Source organism: Lontra canadensis, unplaced genomic scaffold, assembly GCF_010015895.1.
Source record: "Lontra canadensis isolate GAN:19392208 unplaced genomic scaffold, GSC_riverotter_1.0 scaffold69, whole genome shotgun sequence".
NCBI lineage: Eukaryota > Metazoa > Chordata > Mammalia > Carnivora > Mustelidae > Lontra > Lontra canadensis.
The window spans coordinates 273,947-291,648 of record NW_022631063.1 but is presented as its reverse complement, the minus strand read 5'-3'; the positions used below and the strand labels follow the sequence as shown (position 1 = coordinate 291,648).

Here is a 17,702-nt window from a genome sequence, read left to right as displayed (position 1 = left end):
GGAGTGACGGTTCTATCAGTGAGTTGCAGCTTTCTATGGAAAACATCCCAGGAGATCTAGAAAATAAAGCATTACCAGTAATCCTTGAATATCACGCTTCTTCAAGGGAATGGTGGCAAGTACCCTTTCCAAATAGATAGTAGAGAACCATTATATCCAAATTACTCTCGTCAAATCTTCAAGTGCTTGTAAATTTTATGTCATTTCAATAAATGAATGTACAAGATACTTATTAGAACATTTGGGTATCAATCTTGAAATAATCATAAAATAGTCAAGTGACCAGGAGTGAACAGCTAAAGTTAAACAGGAATGGAGGTCCAGACAGGAAAAAGGAAGGAAGGAAGGAAGGAAGGAAGGAAGGAAGGAAGGAAGGGAGGAAGGAAGGGGTGAGCCACACTTTTAAGAGCCAAGAAAAATCCTAACAGATCTAGGGATAGCATTGAAAGACAAGTTGCTTGTGAATTGTCAGTGGCAAGTTTCTATTAAGCTGTGGATTTAAATAATACCAAGGAGATATTCAGATTAAATTTAGGAAGAAACTTCCCTATATCAAAGGCTGTTAAATGGTAGGAATTATAAAGTAAACACATGGGACAAAAGAAAAAATTCTAGCCTGTACATTAGAGTTCTGAATGTAATTACCTCCATAACGTACTACTAGATGGCTACAAAAGAATATTTATGGGACCCATGTGACCCAGAGTAACAAAGAGGGAGCAGAGAAATTTTAGGAAATGCTTTTTCCATGGTGGGTGATGGGGGTAGGGCGGAAAAACAGAAGTCTAAAGAGTTCTACTTATGGGAAATCCTACTAATGACCTTGGAAGATTTTGCTAGTCTTGGGATCAATGCCATTTGCACCCAAGTCACTAATTTCCTGAGAAAATTAAAAGATATATCCTACTGTAGCTCTCATAATATTCTTTTCATAAACTCCAAATTGTCTGAGTACTCTTGAAACATTACATCACCAAATTTTCTTAATAGGGGTGTTTAAATTTAAATATCATGTTCAGTTAAAATGTTCTACATTGATTTACTGATTAACACTAAAGAGAAGAAAGACAAGACACTTTGCATCACAATTTAAAATGTGCAAGGAAATTAATTAGGATAAATATTTATTTCCACATAACATTTCTTAGTTGTGAAAAACACAATATCCTAGTCACATTTACACATTACTTGAACTTTGCAATAAATTACATTCAAGATATTCAGTAATTTTGACCAGGAATCTGAAATTAGGAGGAAATATATAACACTACATTTTTTTCTTATATTTTATATGATTTCAAAATATTAGGATTAACATAGAGATAGCATTAAAATTCACACAAGAACAAAATACTATAAAAATACTCAGAAATACAGAATTTCATTGGGTATGATTGCTTATTCAAATAAGTGATCATGTGAAGGTTTTAATTCACTATGATCATTTGTAACAGAACAGTTATTAATATATTAAAACACTAGGAGGCTGCTTTGGGGACTGACTGGCTGTACAGCTAGTCTAAATCATACAACAATGGGGATGTCTACAATATGGTATCTGTATTATAAAACACACAAGGGCAACACACTTGGAATGGAAAGCTTCTGTATTTTTCCTTGGCATTTATAAACACAATCTATATTAGCTGCAAATTATTCTTATAGTTTTTAGGTTTACATTCCATGAAAGAAATGTCTCGTTAAAAGATTGTCAGGAGAGTTTTCAGAAATATCAAAATGTTGAGTCTGATGGAGGCTTTGTTGGGGTTTTTTATTTCCCTCATAAGCTTGATCACAAGAGGATTTTTTTTTTCACTTTTCATGTGCACTTACACACAAAATATGTACTTAATAGTTTGGAGAAGCCATGGGGCTCTGAATCATTGTAAAATTGGACACCGCAGATCATAAGATTGATGATCACCGGTCATACTTAGGAAATGAGAGTACTACAAGATTCCATCTTTATTAACTTCACATTATCTAAGATGAAATGAAATACCATATTTTTAGTAATGCTCAAAAATTCTTAACTTTCCTTCCTCTTGTGCAAGCTTAGTAAAAATGGATGTTTTCATATGGACTGAAATATCTACAGAATCTTCTCGAACAGAATCTGAAATATTCATTGAAAAGACTATTTTTCTACAACATGCATTCAATTAAAAAGTGGAAAAGAGCTTTGCAGAAGAGAAAAATATAGCTGGAGACCTGTCAGCCTAACGTTAGAACATGATTCAGAAGCAGCATTAAGCAGTACTGGACCTTGAGCAGCAGAAAAACTACACAGAAGTGAAATTTCATGTACAAAGACTCACCATGTGGCCTTCCACAGCTGTGTATAGAATAAGTTTATTTGGGAAACATTTGTTTTAAACGGGAAAGAAATTTAACGGCATATTTCTAATAAAGGTTTATACTGAAAATCTCACAAAACTTAAAAAGTTTTCCTGAAGCATTTCCTACAAGCCTAGTGTTTGATGGTATAAATCACAACTTGAATTGTTAAGCAGACACTACCTGACTCTGCATTAGTTTCTGATTCTTTTCAACAAGTTGTGAACAGGTTTCTATATATTTTTTTCAAATGACTTTAAGTTTTAGTTACATATAAACTCTTAAGTATTAAATGTATCATAGTAAATCAAGGAAATGCACAAATACAATTATTAAAAAATGCTTCCAAACTAACTTTTTGATTTGGTTCTTTTGAAATAAGTCACTAAAGCTAAGCTATAAAAAATAAAAAGGAGTAAGACTACCTTTCAAAATTCTTCTGAATATAATTATCAGGTAGCTTCAGGTCACTAAAGTAGGAAAATACAAACTAGGTAAATGTGACACCTCTTTAAGAAAGCTATTGCTCTCATAAAACTAACCATGAGAATCCAGTGTTGACAAATGTCTAACATACAGCAAGGAACACAGAGATTCTTGCATTAGCTAGTGTATATGCTCACGAGGGTGTCTCACTGTTCAGAAGTTTAAACACAGAAATGAAACAAGTATTGTACTACTTACAGTATGAAGGCGGATTTGGGATGAGAGACAGAATTTACAATACATGATCAAAGCAGTTTTATTAATAATTGTGGCACTCTTCTCATATATATGTAAAAAATAAATTGAAGATCAAGTCATAGACAAGTCTCCCTGTCAACACCTTTCCCTGAGTCAGCTTTCTTCTCTTTTCGGCTTTCAATGCTACAGGGGAGGAGAAAAGGAGACATTTATTACTGCAATCCTGCAAGGCTACTGTGAGATCTGCTTGCTCACACACAAAACCCATCAACCCCAAAGCACCACACGGGCCCTTAGCATTGCACTTTCATGCGGCGAAGTGTGGATAGATAGCAACAATTAAAATCCTCTGCACTCCGTGAGGTAGAAACCAAGAACTGCAGAGAGGGGGAAATTAAAAAAAAAAAAAAAAAAAAAAAACAGAACTAAGAAACAAAAACCAGACATTTTAAAACAGTTCCAGAAGCATGCAGGATCGATGCCATTGTCCTCATTTGGCCAGAAGAATTAGTGATGGTGGCTGAAAATGCCAGTGCAGCCCCCGTCTTAAGAAAGCACTGACCACGGGAACACCAATGAGATGCTGTGGGACGAAGCTCAGGGATCGCTGCGAGGGGTTCATCCTTTGTGCCCACACTGGGTCCTGATCTCTGGTGAACACTGTGTTGTGGTCAGCAGGACAGACATATCTCCGCTGCTCTAGAGGACGTGCTCGTCCCCACACCCCACCCTCCAAACACCTGTGCAGATTAACCCTCATCCTGGCCTCCCTTCCTCCCTCCCTCATCACCTCACTCCCTCCAGAATCAACTCATTCCCAAGTGACTTCCGTTTTGTCTGTTCTCCAATTAACCTTATGGGATGGGCAAGCTGGTAATAAGAGTTTACCATCTTTGTCTATGCTTTTTTTCGATATCTGTCCAATGAACACACTTCTTACTCTCGTGTTAACACTTTTCGTGGAGAAGTCAAATAACATGCTCACAAGCGGGAAGCTCCCAGCAAGAAATACACGCTTCCCGAGGGGCAGACGCGCTCACTCCCCAATGACTCCCAGTACCGGGCAGAGCCCACCACATCTGTGGCCTCCTGTGTCCCTCCTTGCCACCTAGGGCCCTGAGCCAGAGAAGCCCACCAGTTTTAACCGCTAACTTTGTCCCTAAATATAAATTTATGAAATAGTTGGTGGTGGGGAAACCCTCGGTTTTCTAACTCTTCTCAAAGTAATCAAGTAACAGTTAAAATCTTTTTTTTTTTTTTCCACGCGGCCTCCTGCACAGCTTTCTTAGTGGTCAATAACTTAGACACATTCTACGAGTGTGTTTTTAAAATTGTTTTTCCTCCAATTCAAGCTAGAAACAGCCCTTCTCAGTTGTCACCGCCACCCGGCACCATCAGGTAAGACGTGCCCGAGCTTCTGCCATCTGTGGCACGCCGCCAGCGCTGAGAGCTGGTGTGAGCGAGTGTCTATGGCACCCGCGTGTACGCCTGCCACACTTCTCAGCACACACTACTTACAGGTCAGAGCAAAGCAACTTTTCTCCCTTTTCTTTTCTCCTTCCAGGAGAAGAGATGACAGTGTGCACATGATGTGTTGAGAGCCTTAACTCTGTATTTTTAACTCCCCTATCTGCATGACTCACTTTCTTCTACTTTAAGTGCCTTTCATATGACAAGTGTCTGCTACCCTACTTTCCAAATTAACTTTCCCTTGGGCTTTACCTGGCTCCCACACAAAGCCAGCGAGAAAGGGCAGCATGGGGGCAGCTGAGGAAGCCCGAACTGGAAACTGGAAGGTTACGTTCTGGTCTCAGAAGCCAAGGAAGAGCTGTGGGACCTTGGACTGGTTATTTAATCTCTCTGGGACTTGGTTTCCTCATCTGTAAATTAGTTTGGGACTATACGGTCCCTAAATTCTCTTACAGCTCAAATGCCAGAATTCTGAGGCTGGTGTTCTCAATTATAATGAAAATAGAATAAAAGATCATCTCTGTAGGAGACTGTAGGGATGGAGACATACAGGACTCTCCACACAGACACGGCTCCTGTGAGCACGATGTTCTGCTCCAACACTTTTTTAGAAACCAGCACATTCCCAATGGCACTATTAGTCACCGAGCAGTGAGAAAAGATTCAGAATGTTGACTTAATTCACAGGTTTGCTTTGTCCCGATGTCCTGCTTTGGTTATGCTGGTTATTTGGTTACAAAACAATAATCAATGAAATGATTGGGGTGGGGGTTTTCCCCCTCTTTAAAACCAGTGGTTTGGGTATCAGATTAGATTTCAACAAACTACGAAGCAGAAATTTTACAACCAGGTCAAGATTTCCATGAAAAATATGATTGACTTGAACCTACCTTCTTACTGTATGCCTATTCCTCTCTTTATTTCTGGTTATGTTCATTTTTCAGGATTCCAATCAATTCTAAACTTTCATTGTAACAAACATACTACTTCTTTTTATCAACTATGTGCCATATCTATGATAGCTATGGTAATAGACATATATTACATATCTATTATATACTAGCTCCTCTGCAAAACCTAGGGATAAAAGGTAGATGAGACAGTGCCCTGCCCTTCAAGGAGTTACAATTTAAAATATAAGGAAATAATATTTCAGGAGACAGCAGAACATGACCTGCTACCTTCATGTTGCCAAGCAATCTATGAAACTGTTATGTTTCAATCACAACAAAATAGTTGTTATGAACAACATTTACCAAGCAGTCATGAGATGGCATCGGCCTAGGAAATCAGAGCAAAGAAGGAGAATCTGGGATATAAGAAGTGGGTAGCCAGAGGAGAGCAGAGAAGGTGGCCCCAGAGCCTAGCCTCAGCCACCAGGACAAAAATCAAGGGCTGTTTTTCCCAATGTTGCCGGCTACCTTCCCAAGAAATGTCAATCTTGGGTGTCAGTTTTATAAAACATAGCAATTCTATTCTCATGCAATGTGGTTTTTAATGAGACCTATTTCTGCCAATCCAATTCAATAAGCCACAGAGGAGCTTGTCACATGTATGCATTGCACTGTTGAACAAGGATCAAATTAGACATCCTACAGATGTGGTCAAATTTGCAATTAGTTCTTAGATCCTTCTTTCGGTCAGACTGGATAAGACATTTTTAGCAGTGAGAATTGAATGAAATGATGGAGAAAATATAACTGTTGTTCCAAATTCCACTAAGGAAAAATACCTAGGCTTCTCTGATGCTCTGACAGGCATGCAGGACCAATAGCAAGGGACAGGATGGATTACGGGGTGGGGGTCAGGAGCCAAAAACTGCCAGGAAGCCAGCTTAGGTCTCAAGAGATACCGACCCTGCTAACCTGGTCTTTAGGTTTTTGTTTTGTTTTTATTTCGTTTGCCAACAGATACTCTAGCAGGCAGAAAATTTTTAGAGTTCCTGGTCATCACACTTCAATGCCTTCAACAAACATACCATGAGAAAGCAATGGCTTTGGGATGGTATTGTCATTAGTGTGGGTGGTTTTAGGATTTATGGAAGCCACACTTTTTCTGCCAGTTTCCACTGTTATGAAGATAAAAGACATTAGCCATGAACCGATAGATATTTTCACATGAAAATCTACAGATTTCATCACATCTAAGGGTAAACTTCCATGCACAATAGTTTGAGTCTCATGTTAGTGGAACGTATGTTCAAAGAGTAAGAAATGAGTGATCATATCAAATTATAAAGGATGGTCTTAATAAAATTGGACCTGCTTAAGGAACATTGTGTTGTTTAAAAACAGCTAAGGTTTTCTGATGAAAAGCATCACTTGACTTTACTATTCACTTTAAGGAGTACCTAAAATATCATGACATAAAATTTTTTGCTTGAACCAACAGAAAACCAAGAAAGTGTTTGTACTCTGGATCCATTTAGTGCAGGAAGAACAGTATCTGTAAGTTTGGTTGTCTCAAATTGTCCACATATTCCCATGGCTGTCATTTTATTTGGAGCTCATAAACCTGGAGTTCCCATATTTTAAAGAATCAGAGAAATGCCATATCTTTAATGTGAAAGAGTCCACAAACACATATTCCAATGGGTTTGAGAAATTACCCTTCTCCTAACTCTGATTTTCTTCCAAGACTTCTACCAAAACAGAGTTACTGTGAGGATGACTCTATCAGACTGTGGAAAGGATCTTTGGGAAAGGAATATAAAGACCGATTTAGAATAAAATATTATTTCTGCTTGAGCCAAGCAAAGAAATACATGAAGAATTTAAAGCCCTGTTAAAGACAGAAGACATCAATCAAAAATCTGAGGGAGCCTACTAACTTAACTAACCTCTGGTGTGTTAGAGGTAGTTGTCTGTGGGGTCGGGGCGGGGGGTGGGAAGAAGAGAAAAAGAGAGAGAGAGAGAGAGATGACTAATCCCCAGCTTTCTGGGATGAAGACTTTGCACGTCTACTGTTCGTCTTTTTGGGACAGAGATGACACTGAAGCAGCATGCCATTTTGGGGTGACAAAAACCAGCAACAAGAGATTCTGTAAGTCTAATGTAATATCTTTTCTGAGCCCTCATTTCCAAATATTTCTCGTGAAGCCAGATAAAGTTTAAAGGTTTGGAAGCATGTGGTGCATAAATAAAAGCTCCCAGCTTTGCAATTTCTTAATTCAAAGGATAAATTTTCTTTTTTCCAATACAGAAATTTGATGTCATTACTAATATAGTTCTATGAGATTTGTTGATTTATATACGATGCATTTGTATAAATCATGTGGGGAAAAAAGTTCACTCAAGTTTCAACCCATCTTAAAGAGTTGAGTAGTTACAGGAATACCATAAACACTCAGTCTGATACTGGATCTAAGACTCTCCATGCCTTTTGCCTCCCCAAAACTCACATAGAGAACATAGGCTGACCAGGTTTCTAGAAGACACCATTTAACATAAGGAAATACAACCAAGGAATAGGTTTGAGGGAGAGGGTCTTACCTTTGGGGAATCAGCTTCTAGAGTGATTAGGAAGGGGAGCTTATGACAAAAATGTAATATAAAAATTAAGTAGAAAAAGTTAATTTAAGGTCATGAAAATAAAGGAAGTTAATAATTAAATACTGTCCCAAATCCCTCAATCACTCTTATGCTATTAACATAACACAGAGATTTTTCTTCAGATCAGCAACTAAGAAGCCTGGGTGGTTTGAACCCTTATTTATTAATTCTGGAAAATTCAATGGAAATCATGTGATGACTCTTGATATTTAAGGACACACTCCTCCCCCAGCATGCATTTAAAACTTAGCATCTACAACTATGGGAGTTGTTTGTATACAGAGAAATAAGAATCCATAGAACTTTCTGGAGCTGAAAGTTTCAGAATGAGGGATTTAGGCAAGATTTTCAAGGGGTTGGAATAGGGGCCTGGAAATATACTAAATAAGAAATAACCATTGCACATGCACATAGGGTTTCAGAAAAGACAAGGGGGGAGTGCAAAATGAGGTCAGACATCTAAGAGGATCCTGGAAAGTGGGTGATGAAGGAATGTAATGGAATCTTACTGCAAAAGAGTAGACCAAATGAATGTCCAAAAATGCCATGCATTGGGACTCATTTATAGCATTGTTTTCCCCACTGTCACAGTTTTGGAGTGAGCTTTTAATTTGAAAGGAAGATGTTGAAAAACAAACTAACAAATGTACCTATTACAATTTTCGCCTACTTTTAAAAAAGAACTTTCTGAAATATATTAGACCTAAATTCAATGGAAACAATTACTATTCTTTTGTTAATGGATTCATGTCATAAAATGGTTGGGATCAATACAAATTCACATCACTTTGGAATCCAAACCTTTTAGAAGGAAAGCTTGACTCCTTATCTTTCGAGTTATCAGCTGTCATCAGAAGGTTCCTCCACAAGGCAGTCTTTGACATTTCATCAGAAATATTGATCACAGATGGATCATCTCTAGATAGTTTACCCAAAATGAAATTTAAAAAATTAAATAAGTAACTGCAGTTGTCTAGAAACATACTATATATGGGACAGTCTTGTGCCTTAGTGCAGTATTTTTTGATAGTTAAAAAAATAAGGAATATTCTCATAATTACTTTTAAAAATCTATGAAAAATCAAAATCAAAGATTCTAGTTATATAGAAACTGGTTTTGGCTACTGTTTCCAATTTCACTTAAAATTACAGAGATGAGGTTCTGTGTGTTAATGGCTTAGGCTCTTGCCGCTACATTCATAGCTCTCAGACTCAACAGTGGCTCTCACGCACTCAGAAAGAGCCTAGTAGATGGACCATAGGCTCTGACCCCGCCCTCACCGTCCAACTCCATCTCCTGCCATCACAACCCTGCTCCTTCCTCTCCAGCCACAATGCAAAGGTCTCCTGACTGTTCTGGGATACTACAGGCTAGCTACTGCCTCAGGCCTTCTACCCATGACGATCCTTTACATGGTACAACACTTTCTCTCCTTTGTTTAAATGTCACTTACTCAGAGAGGTCTTTGCTGACTACTCTATTTAAAATTTCAATTTCCATCCCCTCAGAATACACTTATCCTTTTTTTGCTTTTTGTTTTCACTGCACTTTTCACCATTTAAAGTACTGTACTCTATTACTTGTTCATTTGTTCATTTTCTGACTCCCCTACCTCGATCTATTCCACTTGAACATAAGTCTTATGAGAACAAGGTTTCTTGACCATTCGTCTGTGACTGTTTGCCCAAAACTCAAACAGGGCCTGACACTTGGTACCCACTCAACAAGTATTTGTTGAATAAATGAAGGCAGTCTGTGTATTTGGCAGAAGTCTTTCCAAATGACTAGGGGAGCCTACAATATCAGGACATGTACAATGTTGGGCGCTTTTCTTGCATTTTAAAATGACACCAATTATAGGTGACATTCAGAACTCTCTAAAATATTCCCAGGGCTAGAAACACAACCAAATAGCAGCAGAGATAAATCACAGGCCAAGTCGAAGAAAGTTTCTAGTGAGAAAAGAGTACTCTTCTTACTACACGTGGAAAAGATAGCCTGCTGTGGGGGGGGGGGGACATGTTCTAGAGAAATCCTAGGCTGACCTCACATGACCCTCATTGGTGGTTGTTCACAGAGGGCAACAAGTAAGAATTTTAAGAGGGACACCAAAGGTCTGGAGCAAATCTTTGCATCTCACAGGTTCCCTCCCCTCCCAGTCTAGAAATACATTCTTCAGTTCCTCAAATCCAGCAGCCCTTAGTGACTCAAAGCATGAGATCAACCAGTTTCCAAAAAAAAAGTTGTATGAATACACGTTTTTCATGATATTATATGACAATGAGTCTTGTAAGCAAAAGAGTTTAGAAAGTTATAGGCTCTGAAAAACAGTCTGAGGGTTTTGAAGGGGTGGGGGGGGTGGGAGGTTGGGTGAGCCTGGTGGTGGGTATTATGGAGGGCACGTACTGCATGGAACATTGGGTGTGGTACATAAACAGTGAATTCTGGCACACTGAAATTTTTTTAAAAAAATTTTTTTAAAAAGAAAGAAAGTGCTGGATTAAATAAAATTAAACTTTAAAAAAATGCAGTACCCCTTAGATTCTTTAATATGGCAGCATGCACTGTGAGTCTCCACACTGGAATGCAGTATGGAAATACATCTAACCAAAACATCTTTCCAGGAGGGGTACCACATGAGACTAAGTTTCTACAACATACATGTGGGAATATATTGATTCGACAAAACAATCAACAGGATTTTAAAACTTGGATTTTAAAACTTGAATATTGCTTGAAAAAAGATAAAATGACTTTCCATGATTATGTGGTAGATGATTATATTTTAAAAACCTAGGGAATGTGGTTTTACAGCACATCCTGAAGATCTAGAAGATTCTAATTTTTTGGTCAATAGTATGATAAATTCCCTCCTCAGAGAAAAATTTTCTCTCCTTTTTTACTGGTATGGCCTTAAATTATCTTTAAGCACTTTGAAACTATATATTAGTCTCATATGCATATAGACAATTTTGGGCCAAATACTTTCATGGGTCTTTTTTATAATGCATAGGAGTTTGGATTCTTTTGCATGTTGTTGTGTCTAAAGAAGAATAACATATTTTGGAGAGTTACATAAATATTTCCTAAAATGACTGGTAAAACAGAATCCTCTAACTCAAGAAATAGATCATCTCTTTGGCAATGCCATATTTTAGGGGTCACCTTCCAGAGTTCAAACATTTACCTGGGATCAATTTAGTGAATACCTAGCTCATGTATTCTGGCATCAAATCTCAACCCATCTTCAACTGCTGCTTTTCGAGGTTAAGAAAGAGAACAATACAATGTTCTTGTATACATTATAAAATATGAGAAGAAAAGACTACAAACAAGGTTTCCTGCTGCCCCTCCCCCTTCATTTTAAGCTACTGGTTTATATTCACACAGTTATTAGTGTTAGAACTTAGTACTAGGACAGGGTAATCTAACTCATAGTTTCAGTTCTTTCTACTCTAACACAGCTTCAACAAATCTTTGCAGGAATCCACACAGTAGAAAATTCTTAAGCATATAAGAACACATTCCATGACTTAAAGCTTTTATGTGTATATCTTACCTATAGTGCCCTTCCAATGGGAGCTGCACTGTGCCCTCCTCTTCCATAGCTAGCATACTTTGTTCTTCCTGGAAAGACAAATGTAAAATATATAAAATGAACCTGATGAGTCTCCATTTTACATTAAAGAAGAAACACAGATTAATGTTTCACTATCTCATTAACCTCAGGACCTTCCACTTTGTTTGCATTTATTAATGCTAGCACAGGTCCTTTCAATAAAGCACCAGCTACCAAGAACATAAGTAATTAATGAGAGTCTCATACCACAAAGTAATTTAAATGCTAACAACAATCTCCTTCATGTCACTCAACGTAAAACGTGGTTAATTTCCAAGCAGATTTTTTTTTTAAATAATCCAAATTTTAAAAGGAAAAACATATGGACAGTATAATTGTTTTCATTGTTATAAGGTTTAAATTACAATCCCAGAATGCTCTGTCAGAAGGGAATGAGGGATATATTTAGCACCGTGGTTCTCAAGCTTTATTTTACATCAGAATCACCTAGAGAGCTTTGAAAAAAATACAGATTGTGAGGCCCCACCTCCAGAGTCTCTGATTCAGTAGGTCTGGAGTAGGGCCTAAGAATTTATGTTTCTAGTAAGTTTCCAGGTGATGCTGATTATGCTGGTCTAAAGATTACACTTTGAGAACAACTGCTCTAGAGACTTTTTCTGAGATGTCACTTTTCTGTATGGACAAAAACACAGGTGTGCTTTCCACCAGACACATCTTGGGCTTTTGTTTTATGCCTCAGATTTCTTTTTACAACCACAATATCCTACCCATCCCCAAAAGGTAGAAACACTTCATATATTCATTTCTTCATATAGAACATTTTAAAACCATATCTTTAAGACACAGATAATCTTTTCCTACCATATTGAAATGTCCTTGTTTAGTTTCAATAATGTTATCAACTTTTTTCCATGAGCCAAAAAAATTTTAGTTATCTATAGATTATAGCTCCTATATAAAGCATTTATTTTCAAATGGGTCAATTAGCAACACTCAAGTTCAGAGAACTATTTGGGGCCATTTAAAAATGTTACAATCATTAGTTCTAACTCCAGAAATGGAATTTTATTTATTTAATGTATTCTTTTAGTGTAACTGACACAGGGTGTACACATAGTGATTCAACATCTCTATATGCTTTTCTATGCCCACAAGTGTAGCTACCCCCTGTCACCATACAACACTATGACAATACCATTGACTACGTTCCCTCTGTGGTGCCTTTTATTCTGTGACTTATTCATTCCATAACCAAGAGCCTGTATCTTCCACTCCCTGTCACAAATTTTGCCCAACCCCCCAACACCACTTCCCTTTAGCAACCATCAGTTTGTTCTCTGTATTTATAGTTCTGATTCTGCTTTTTGTTTGTTTATTCATTTGTCTTGCTTTTTAGATGCCATGTATGAGTAAAATCATCAGAATCAATCAGAATTTCTAGCATCTGTCTGTCTTAGTCTGACGTTTCACTTAGCATACTACCCTCTAGGTGCATCTGTATTGTCACTGATGGCAAGATCCTATTCCTTGTGTAATATCAAAAATGGAACTTGAAGTTAGAGATGAAGAGCTAGAGAAAATAGGATGACCCTGGAGGCTCATCTGTCTTTTAGGAGCTTAGCCGTAGCTTGGCTGATCTAAATCAGCTTCCAGAAAGACATGACCTTTGGCTGATGTCATTTCTGACAGGAAAGGCCATTCCTACCACCATGCAGACCTTGGCCTTAACTTGCATGCCGCCTCTGAAGAGTCCTTGCCGTATTTCTTGTTACTTAGAGAAACAGTGTTTTCTAGAGACTGTTAGCTAACATATGAATATAAAATGTAATGTGGGGGCAGGTCTCATTTTCACTCTTGGAGTGCTCTCTGTCCGCATCCAACCTACTGACCAAGGCAGGCTTCCCTCTGCCGGGACTTTAACCACGCTGCCTACAGTTATCTATGGCCAGACTGTGCTGTGTAATAATGGAAAGTTCAGGGAACTGCATGACTCTGCTGCTCTTCTCTCGTAAGTTCCTGCCCTGGTCAAACACAAACACTTTGTTACATTTATATGCTGTGGTAGGAATGGCACCTGTTCGTTACCACTTTATATTATAGGAACTAATCCTATTCTTTTTCTCTGTTGTCCTTCAAGAATATTTTTCCTTTTATGAAATAAAATAAAATAAAAGCATCAAAAAACATGCATGTAATTATAGATATCAGATGATATACTTTATTAACATGTATTTCATGTATATTAAGACTATTTCTCTTATCATTGGCAGTACTATTAAAACTAATTCAAAATGAGTAGACAGTATCACTGGTTTGAAATTACACATTTTAGCATTTGAGCAGAGCTCATCTGTAGCCTGGAATAAGGCATGCCTTACAAATGGGCTAGTCACTATATATGGAACATAATACATACGTCATATTGACTTATAAGCACAACATTGAGGCCATGGACTGAGCATATGTATTCTTTCAGGTAAAAAAGTTTACTTTTTCTACAGAAAACATTACCTTAATACACATGGAGGGACATAAAGAGAAAATATTCAGTGATCCCAAATGCTATTTAGGTAAAACCAAGATACAAGCAAAAGGCAATGCTTTTCTTGGTATTCCACTGGAAGGTAAGAATGGTATATAGTATATTTCTGACCAACTTGGAATAAAATGTCAAGAAGGCAAGTCAAAAGGCTTAATAAAGAGTAAAATTAAAAAAAAAAAAAAAAAGAGTGAGTGAGAGAGAGAGAAGAACACTGCCATCAGTGCTTAGGTGACCTGGCAGCAGAAAACGAAGGCTCAAGATTCAATGTAACAGCAAAAAATTGGACCAAAGCTTTGGGAACAATTTTGTTTTTTCCTCAGATGATTTTCCACTTTTCTCTCAAATTGCTTTCAATAATTATTTTGCACTCTGTGGCTTGTTAGCATGTGTGGGCTTTATACTAGTCATAATTCTATCCAAACAAAAACTCATCACCTCTAAAGATAGCATTTCCAAGCCATGCTTATCTGAAGAGAAGGGTGGCAGAGCAGCCGCTGCCTTCAGTGCCAGAAGGAAGCTGGGTGGGCCCCAGAGCTCAGGGATGGAGGGCCGGCTGCATCCCAGGCAGCACTGTGAGGAAGCCAAAAATCTGAGACTTTCTGGGGAGGAACAGTCAAATCAGGCATTGGCCGTCACGACAATGACAACCTAGTTTATCTCAATCATACAGGAAAAAGAGTGAGAGCACAAAGCTAACTGGGTATCCATCAGTTTATAAGTCAGAAGGACCTGAAAATGAGTTCCATGTAGCACTTCATTTACACAGGGTCCATCGAAAATACACGGAGTTCTACAATGTGGTGAAGATGTTAAAGGATGATGATCCAAGTTTACCCAAGAACATTTGAAGGGTTTCACCAATTTGACTAGAAGACGACTCACGCTGTGATTTGAATGCCATCTTTTAATTAAGACAGTCAAAGCATTTTTCAGATACTACATAAGTGAAGGATAGTTAATGTTATATCTAGTAAAAGGCAGGAAAACTGAGGCTTAAAAAAAAAGAAATCAAATCAATGGCACTCAAAACACTCAGCACGCATTATGGGCTAGGTGCAGAGTGAATCATCCAGGAGCCTACTCACGAATCCATTTATCAAATATGTATTGAGCATAATCTACATGACAGTAGTACACCAGGTACTGGTGACATAGCAATGAAAAGACATACACTCTTCTCTCAGAGGATAGACAAGAAGGATCACTGCACAAAATACAGAAAGAGAGGAAGTAGTATCTGAGCCAGTCTTATTTGATCAGTTTGGTAGAAGACAGGAAGAAACTCTAGGAACAATGTAGGCTAAGAATAAAAAGTAGAAACAAATAGGACAATAACAACTAGCCCAGCTAGAGACAAAGGCCTGTGCTCAGTGAAAAATAAAATTGGAGTTACATTGTGGTGTGTTTGGGGGCGCCTGGTTGGCTCAACCAGCTAAGTGTCTGTCTTCCAGCTCAGGTCATGATCCCAGGGTCCTGGGATGAGCCTTGTGTCCTTACACTGTGTCTGGGCTTCCTGCTCAGTGGGGAGTCTGCTTCTCCCTCTCCCGCTGCCCCTCCCCCCCACTGCTCTCTCTTACACGGATGTTCACGCTCTCAAGTAAATAAACGCGGTCTTTTAAAAAAAATTATGGTGCGTTTTGATTAGTAGGAAGTATAGATCTGAATTATATTTTGTGATAGCATAAAAGATCATTCATCTATCATGACAAATGCTCTACCTTTAGTGAAATAGGTAGCATCTGTTACTATACCCACTTCTCAGGTAAAATCTGTATCTATGTAGGAACACTCAAATAGCTCAAAGTCTGAACAACAGCAGAGAGCCAATGTTCACAAAGATGGTATTACAGAAAATATTAAACAATTTTAGAATTCATGAATCTTAAAAAATGAAAGGGACTTCAGCAATCAAGTTTGACCCCTTTATTTTATCCAAGAGGAAAACAATGTCTGTAGAACTCAGACCACTTTCTTTTTTGATTATTGGTATAAAAGATAATGCTGCAAATGTTAAACACACCCCCCGCACACACACAGTACTCTGGAAGCCATAAAATGTGATGTGTCTAAGAGGGATGTATTAAAATTTCCAGTAGATAGAAGAACCAGTACATACAACTAATCACTTTAACAATGAAAGCTAAACAAGGAAAAATGGAGAGAAGGAGGAGTCTACATAGAATTCAAATAAATAACTGGATGTGGCATGTTTTTATCAGAACATTTGATTTGATATCTCCAAGTGACTTATCAAAATTATTATAAGACACAGAACTTTTGATAGAGTAGCTTGGATTTAGAAGATTATACTCTGGAGATACAGATATTGTGGTTTTAGAAAAGGTCTTATTTCAAATTTTAGCATGCGTCAGAAGGACTTGGAGGTCTCATTAACACCGATTTGTGGATAGGTTTATCCACAGAGTTTTGATTCAATAGGTCTGGAATGTGGCATAAGAATTTGCATTTCTAACAAGTTGCCAGGTGTTGGCTGATGCGGCAAAGGTCCTAGAACTACACTTTGAAAATCACCGCTTGATGAATATTATGCTTGCCTTACTCTAAGATTCAGTTAGAAATAGCATTTGCCTGTGTAGTAATTAGACCATGCTTCCCCAATCCAAAACTAATTCTCATCTTTCTTAGCAGTAAGACCTGCTCTGTAATTTAATTGCATTAATTGCACTTATTCTTAGTTTACTTTTGCATCTTCTTGCCTTGCTCGTGATCCTTCTTCATACAGATCATGAGTCTCTCTTGCTTCTTTTTGTTTTTTTCCCATAGCATATATGTTAGAGTGAACCTCCGTAAACCAAGAAGTGTCAATATCATGATCACTGTCCAGAGCTCAATTTCCAGGATTTATCTAACATTAACTGCCTTCTACCCCCACCCACCCAGGAGCAAACATTCTGCTGAGGCTTTCTGCTTTTAACAGCAGCCCTTTTGTCAAATGTGTACAATGTCCTAGAGAATATTTAAGTAGGAAGGAAAGCATGTTGGTACTCTGAGCACATTTGGACATCCAGAATTTGATTCTGCAGTCTTCCCTTTACACAGAGCAATGTGCAAAATGTCAGGGTTCCAATATTCATTTCTATCCTGATTATAATCCTTTCTTTCTAAAAACTGAAGCATATGCATATGCATATGCATGAAGTACATGAAAATTTGGAACAGAAGCTCTGCGACCTTGGACTGGCCTGTGTAGCTATTTATTCTGCTTAACTCATTATTGAATTTTAAGGTCAAACTAATGTTTTCTCAATGCCATAAGACCAGAAGTGGGCTACTGATAAGAAAACCCTGGAGGATAAAGGTACAAGCTTGTAACTATCATCAAAAGGACAAGAGGTGAGCCTACTTTAAATTCGAGTCTCAGGGAGCTGAACATTTTCTGCTATTTACCGTCTTTCCAGATCACAATCAAAGTTACTCAATTAATCTGAGCAATTGCAGAAATGCAGCATTTCTGGAGAACTTGTCCATTTATCACCTGAATGCACAATTTCATAGAAGACTGGGCCTTCATATAAG

General features: G+C 37.9%; 1 protein-coding gene across 6 annotated transcripts in view; it reads right to left on the bottom strand.

Moving 5' to 3' along the window:
* Positions 1-1,088: 1,088 nt before the first annotated feature.
* The window catches only part of SLC4A10 (solute carrier family 4 member 10), a 215,419-nt gene continuing 198,805 nt past the window's right edge, over positions 1,089-17,702 (bottom strand). For 5 of the 6 annotated variants that reach the window (XM_032880287.1, XM_032880291.1, XM_032880286.1 and 2 more), the window contains 4 exons: positions 11,603-11,670; positions 8,844-8,960; positions 7,983-8,021; positions 1,089-3,204 (listed from right to left, as the gene is read on the bottom strand). In XM_032880287.1, coding sequence (XP_032736178.1) covers positions 8,009-8,021; positions 8,844-8,960; positions 11,603-11,670 — 198 coding nt within the window. In that variant the 3' untranslated portion in view covers positions 1,089-3,204; positions 7,983-8,008. The remainder of the gene's footprint in view (positions 3,205-7,982; positions 8,022-8,843; positions 8,961-11,602; positions 11,671-17,702) is intronic. The other variant, XM_032880288.1, reaches the window with a different exon arrangement.